The sequence below is a fragment of the Macaca nemestrina genome, chromosome 3 (assembly GCF_043159975.1).
Source record: "Macaca nemestrina isolate mMacNem1 chromosome 3, mMacNem.hap1, whole genome shotgun sequence".
NCBI classification, from domain to species: Eukaryota; Metazoa; Chordata; class Mammalia; order Primates; family Cercopithecidae; genus Macaca; species Macaca nemestrina.
The window spans coordinates 67,855,360-67,862,296 of record NC_092127.1 but is presented as its reverse complement, the minus strand read 5'-3'; the positions used below and the strand labels follow the sequence as shown (position 1 = coordinate 67,862,296).

Sequence of the window (6,937 nt, the reverse complement as noted above, 5' to 3'; positions counted from 1 at the left end):
GCATATAAATTTGCCCATTAAAAAGTAAATTTAACATGAAAATAAATATTTCTATCTATGAATCTCATTCCAATTGACCATTAACAAAGTTCGGTAATAATAACTCACCAATAAAAAGCCACATGAAAAACTGTGTTACATATAGTTTATTTTTATTTCATAGCCTTTTAAAAAATATAAGCCACCTAATATTTTGAAAAACATACACAGAATAATCATTTAGCTGCCACAATATTACAAAAATAAAATGACACAGAATAAACTGCACAAGAGAACAAAATAATCTCTGCTGAGTCACTCTGACTGGGAACACATGATAGTCACTAGGAAGGTGAAGTGGAGCCGTACTGCCATTTCTTCAAGATCAGTTATCACTCAAATCAATCACAGGTACTCCCAGGAGACCATTCCATGCACTACACAGGAATATGTGCAATATATAGATGTCAAGTTAACATCTTGAATTTAATTCCAAATACCATTCTTTCTTTTCCTCTGGGAGACAAGTTCAATGGCAAGCTAGAATAGTGAAGACCATGGGACATCAAGCCCATGACTGACCCACACCTCTCCCAGCTGGTTCTACAACGCAAGAAAGAGAATAAAGTATACTGTGCTATCTAACACAAAAGCTAGTAGCCCCATTTGGCTATTTTAATTTAAATTAATTACAATTAAACAAAATTTAAATTTTCCTTCCTCAGTCACACTAGCCACATTTCAAGTGTTCACTAGCCCCATGTGTCTAAATGGTTAGCATATTGGACACTGCAGATATAGAACATTTCTGTCATCACAGAAAGTTCTTTTAGACAGCCCTGGATGTGGGAAGTGTTTCTTCTTTGCTTAGCTAGGATGTAGGCTGCTTATAGAAGCAGCTTTGAGAGGCAATTCTTCTCCCAGGATATTCCTAGACCGGTGGTGGAGTCACAGAAAGGAGTAAGGTAGCCTTTCTCTGCATAGATTCCCCTCCTCCATGCATGAAAGCAACGGTCTTTTTATAGGAATCAAATACACAAACCCAGACTCCACCAAAATATAACTGACAGGATAATTAGAGAGGAGAGAAATGATGCAGATGAGGGAGCAGCGTGGTAGAACATTCTTTATCCTACACCAACCCTCCATAAAGAGGTTATGGCCACCAAGGAAGTGCGCAGGTACCCAGGGCCCTCTAGAAAATCCTGATGTGGGACAAGGATATTGGCTAAGAGAGGTCAGTCCTGTCAAGAGTTTTGTGAGAACACCTGACATGCCTTCACTCTGCTCACTCTGTCAGAGGGGAGCAGTGCTGCTTGGAGCTTTGACAGTTGTGAAGGAACTAGAGTTTTGATCTTTTTGAACTTTATGCTCCTCTGCAACTGTATTTTGTAGCCAGGGCATAAAATGTTAGTTGTCCTCCCAAGATCCACCACCATCTTCTTCCTCATCAAGAGAAAATGGATTTTTGTCAAAGGCAGTTATATATCCAGCTACGAAAACTACATTTCTCAGACAATCTTGCCGATAGCAGTAGCCAATGACACAGTTCTGGCCAATGAGATGAAGGCAAAAGCTATTGGCCTGCTGAGGAAGCTCTTAAAAAGCAAGTGGATTCGAACTGGCATGCCCCGTTTTCTCTGTGGGCTTCCTCCTCCTTCTTGTGGGCAGCTGCAGGGACCATCTTGGAACCTGGAGGAAAAAGCCAAAGGAACCTCAGCAGCCACCTTAATTAAGCCTGACACCCGTGAGCTGCTGAACCAACACCAGCAGCTGCCTGCCTCTAACCTCCTTGTTCTATGAGAAAAGAACAAACCCTCTAATTTGTTTAAGCCGCTCTTCAGTCCAAAACTTCCTATTCCATTATCAAGATAAAAATTCATCTTGATTCCCAATAGGAAAGTGTGATTTTCATCTGAAAGGAAAAGACATCTTGCTTGAAGAATCTGTACCTATTCAATAAATTCAAGTAACTTCAGAGTCATACTAACAAAACAAAAGTCACAGATAAAGGTTTTAGCTCAAACCCACCCATGTCTTCAGGATCTGTCTATACAGACCAAGAATGGCAGAAATGTTTGGGTTCATTATACAAAGTGGCTACTGTTAAGGAAAATAAGAGGGTTTTTTTTTTTTTTAACTTTAATCCATCAGAAAGCTTTTCCTGCATGCTTATTAGGTTCTGATTACTGGGTCTAAAATGCCCTTCTGATAATCCAGCTTCCTGTATGGGAAGATGCTCATGACTCAGATACTTAATCAGATCATTATTAACCCATAACATTATTTATTTTGTGTAGACAAAATAAAAAGTGGAGGACTGAGAAATGTATTTCACTGATTCAAACAAACAAAAAAAAAACTACATCAAAGATTTACAACTCAATTCTTAACCTTCCCTTGTATGTGACACAGACACCTGACAGTGACATTCTAATGATCCTAGAGTTTTAATTGTGGATTTAGCTTAAATATGCACAAATAACTCGGAGTAGCTGCTAAAATTAAAAACAAAGTACAGCACTGTGTAGATACCTTATGTATTACATTAGTATCTTTAGTATTCTACCAGTCTCTAGATTAGTAAGTGTGACTTAGAAAAAAACAAACATTTCCCACTATTCTAAATGGTTTAACCATTTACAAACTTTAAAATTTTGGTCATTTAAAATTTAACTCCATTGCACTGATTTTGAAACTATAGACAAAATTGGAAATACAGAATGTCAAACTAAAAATAGAGTATTTCATATTTTTTACTCACCTAGTTCCAAGTTTCCACCCCTGCAAGCGAACCAAAAACAAATCCTGGCACCTTGCCATTCCCAGAAAAGCCAGTGCATGGCACACTCTGGGTAAATTTTCTCTCTTATTCTGTAGAATCACACCAGATGGCATCAGTTCTGCATCTACAGCTGTGCCCTAAAATTGAAGTTCAGACATAGGAATCTACTTTATTAGACATTTTAGATTTTGCAGGTGTGAGTGTGATGTCATTCTCATTCAACTTAAAATGGTTATCTTGCCAAGTAGAACTGCAGATCCATTGCACTTACAAGTTTGGAAACTAATGCAACAACCAAGATTGTCTTGATAAGATCTGAAGCCATTTTAAACACCTGAAATTTAGAAACAATGATGAAATAATAATATTTGAAATAAAATACAAATATTACATAATAGAATTATGGCTCATTTCCTTATAATGTAAGAAATTCAAGTCACCTTCTAACATTGCTGAAGAATCACTAAAAACCTTTTTATTGAAAATAAAACATAGGAATCTTCTATAATGAAGTTACATTTATATAATAAGCAGTTATTTTAAATATTCTTGACTTTTCAAGTGCTTTAATGTCTGTCTCATACTTACACAGTCTTTAAAAATAGACTTGGCCCATAGTGACTGTCAGAACAGGGGGTGGTCAAGGGATGGAGTAGCCAACATGTAGAAGCCTGAAACCTAGATCATTGTGGGTGTCAGAGTATTTGATCTAAGTCAAAAATGCATTAAGGTAGCCAAAAATGTGAGTTTGAAAGTAGTCCTAATTTGGGAGGTCGGTCTATGTCAGGTCTTGGAAAAATGATGATTGAATAATTAAATAAATAGCAAAAGACAGCTCATCTACAGGTGTCAAAGTTTCAAAAGCAGAGCCTCTAACAAAGCAAGGGCAGGGCAGGAGATCAACAGCAGCAAGATCTAAGAGCAAATGTGAGTTACCTTAATTCCCAGAGCTTAGAGTCAAGTTCCAAGCAGAGGTTGAGTAATAGGAATAAATATTCATTGTGGCCTGGATAAATGGGAACTTGGTCATTAATGAATTTGATTACAAGGAGGTAATAAAATGACCCTGGACACAAGATAGAAAGGCACCACTGCTTTCTTAGGAACATGAGTCAGTAGAACCAGCTGAGAGATTGGATTAATACTCAGATGGTAATAAACTAGTCACCCTGACTTTTCAATAGTCTCCTGTCTAGGAAGAATGATGGGCAGGTTAAACTCATGGATACCAGTGGTGGTGCTAGGAAGATTAAAGGATTGCAAACTCAAGAAACCAAGCATGTGGTTAAAATAATTTCCATTCTGGTTATTCTAAAGTGTGAAATGATTGTTTTCAATCCTTACAAAAACTATCATTGCTAATTAATTACTCCCACACTCATCTTCAATGTCCGTATTAACTATACAACCCTTTAACTAAATGCCACTGCGGAGATATCAACCAATTAGAGAACTATTGTTCAAAGCACAATACAGAATCACTGCAGTTGATTCAGGGAATTCAAACTGGGAATTCAAATCAAGTCTTACCATAACTCTGATAAAGAGGTGAGAATTTGCTCATACCCTAATAATTAAAGTAAACCACTTATTTATTAAGAACGGGCCTATTTGGGGAGAGTGAAATAGAAAGTGGGAAATTATCTGATGTCTTGGGCCAAAATTATTCACCTGAGACTATTTTTCCTTTAAAGCATCAAAATAATTGTCTTACACTTCACTTTTATATTATCAACTTAGGCAAACTTTAGTATTTCATTTTTTTAGCCTCTCTATATGGTCTTTCTTTGTGTCTAAAATTAGTATTTTCAATACTATAGTTATGACTTAGCTTATCCCACACTGATATGACTAACCCAAATCCTCCCTTACTGAAGACAGAGTCTATCTGCATCACATATTTCATCCCATGAACCCCCGCACTGTTTTTCAAAAGAGCAGAATGATTATTAAAAGTGCAAACACTCCTGACATCTCAGTCAAATTTCCACAATCCTCTACTGAGACACTGATTCTTGAAATGAGTTAGGAGTCAGTTTGGCTTTGTAGTTCTGGTAGAAGCTCACCAGATTTGAGTGGGAGAGAGCCCTTTCCTTCCTTGTACCCATTTCCCCCATCCTGAACCTACATGTTTTTAGGCCCTGGATCTTTAGAAGTTTAGTCATAACTAAGGCCAACGTGAAACCATGTGCCATCCCAACCTACCATTTGCAGAAAGCTTCCATCTCCCGTTGTTCCAGCCTTCTTTTTGCAGGCCCAAACTGTCATTGCAGCTGTGGTCCTCTATGCACCAGTCAAGGGCAGCAGCTCGGCTCTAGAAAGAGAGACGACATAAATCTAGGGAAAAGCTTCCGAAGGATGAAGATATTTCCCAAACTAACATTACCGAGAGGGTACTTAGGGCATACTGGTACTCAAGTTTGCTCCTGCCCGCCCATATTCTGCAAAAGTTCTAGTAATTTAAACTGAAACCACAGACCCGCCTCTCCGTCCTTTTTCCTGTTTCCCTACGCTATGCAAACAGTACCTCTTTTAGCTGGCTTTCCAGGCCATCACCCAAAAGGTCACGTACCGGCAAACCCTAAGGCATCTTTCAAATGACTCTCACTGTAACGTTCACCATCCGCTGTCCCAGATTCCAAACCTACCCTGCACTGCAATCCGCAGACACTAACTGTGGTTGGTGGCTAGAATATGAGTAAGGAACACCGGGAGGAAGGGATTCCTCCCTCCAAATGGGCGACTGAATCTTCCCTCCCCCACGCCCCACCCCAGCACCACCAGACGAACTCCGTTTACCATCTCTCAAAGCGCAAAAATGTTTAAAGCAATTTTTAAAATACTTCAAGTGCGCTGTTTCCTCCTGCCACCTGTCCCAAAGCCCACACACTCTTTCTCAAAAATGTGGATATTCAGGTTAACCTTCGATTTTGTTCGAAAATAGCTAAACTGAATTACCCGAATAATTTACTTTTCCACTCCTTGGGTATAACTAAAATGCAGTTGAACCGAAAAGAGCTTGCTGTTGTCCAAAGTCACTCCGGCTCCAAGGGGCGAATTCTCTTTTCGCCATCTCTCCCAGCCCTGGAAAAACTTGGGGTCCCTCCCGAAGAGCAAAGCGCCAGCCCAGACCCCATACACCCACCGTCCCTGGCACCCGAACGCTCTGCGAGCCCCGGGCCTCCCACAGGAGCGGAGACGCGGGTACCTGCGCCTCACGCCGGAACCGACCCGTCAGAGCCGCCGAGCCCCGCACCTGGAAACTGGGAGGCCACGAAGACGGAGAATTGAGGCGGAGACCCAGCCCAGGGCCCGCGCAGTTCGGTGCCCTCCCGCCAGCGCCCGCACTCAGGTCACACCGCTTGCTCTCGGGAGAAGCCCCAAGGCTCGCGGTGCACCGAGAGGCGCCCGGGCTGGAGCGCCCCGGCTGTGTTGGCCACGGAGTTCTTCAGTTGCTTGATGACCACGAAGAGCAGGAGGAAAAGTAAGAAGAGCAGGAAGAAGAAGAGCGCCAGGTAGAGCAGCAAGTTGAGTTCCCACTCCATGCTGGAGGCGCCGGCGCTCGCTTGCCGTGCGCGCTCGGCACGGGCTGCAACTGGAGGGCGAGCGCGCCGACCGCACACCCACCTCCCCGCACTCCCGCCCCTCGCGAGGCCGTGCCGCTTTGGGCGCCGACTCCGGGGTCCGTGCTCTGCCTCCCCCGGCTCCGAGGAAACGCGCCAAGAAGCTGAGGAAATCCGGCGCCGACTCTCCCCGCTGGCACCAGAGCCTTCCGCTTCGCTGAGATCCTTTCAGGTGCTCTCGAGGACGCGAGCGACTTCCCTAGGAGCGAAATTCCGCTGGCAGGGACGCCAGAAGAGGTAACGGCTCAGTCTCCCAGGGGAGGTCGGGACTGGTGTTTTGCAAATGGTTTAAAAGTTCCCCTCCAACATCCAGTAGGGTCCCTAGCCCCCTGTCTTCCGAATTCATTTCTTTCGTTATATCCCTCCGTTCCTGCTTTCCGAAAAGACAGGGGTTGCCATGGCCCAGAGACCCAAAAGAATGAAAGGTGACAGTGAAGACGGGGTCTGAAAGGCTATGAGATGATTTCGTGCTATGAGATGTCTGAGTGAATTCCTGTTCGAGCTGTCTTGCTCTTCAGAGTAGCAGATGCATTCAATGTTGAATGTACTT

General features: G+C 42.5%; 2 protein-coding genes across 9 annotated transcripts; both read right to left on the bottom strand.

The window, feature by feature from the left end:
• Positions 1–1,250: 1,250 nt before the first annotated feature.
• SMIM43 (small integral membrane protein 43) lies at positions 1,251–6,156 on the bottom strand. 8 transcript variants are annotated; one of them, XM_011748862.2, is made up of 5 exons: positions 6,021–6,156; positions 4,970–5,078; positions 3,036–3,098; positions 2,744–2,901; positions 1,251–1,671 (listed from the first exon to the last, which is right to left on the bottom strand). In XM_011748862.2, exons 2-5 carry the CDS (start codon positions 5,030–5,032, stop codon positions 1,491–1,493), a joined length of 465 nt encoding a protein of 154 aa, XP_011747164.1. In that variant the 5' UTR covers positions 5,033–5,078; positions 6,021–6,156; the 3' UTR covers positions 1,251–1,490. The 8 variants fall into 8 exon arrangements, with proteins under 8 accessions (XP_011747164.1, XP_011747166.1, XP_011747167.1 ...); XM_011748864.2 differs by having other exon boundaries at positions 5,973–6,092; XM_011748865.2 differs by lacking the exon at positions 6,021–6,156 and adding an exon at positions 5,723–5,940.
• On the bottom strand, positions 6,118–6,309 carry LOC139362332 (small integral membrane protein 43). Its single transcript, XM_071093085.1, has one exon. The coding sequence runs from the start codon at positions 6,307–6,309 to the stop codon at positions 6,118–6,120; it is 192 nt and encodes a 63-aa protein (XP_070949186.1).
• Between the last annotated feature and the right edge of the window lie 628 nt (positions 6,310–6,937).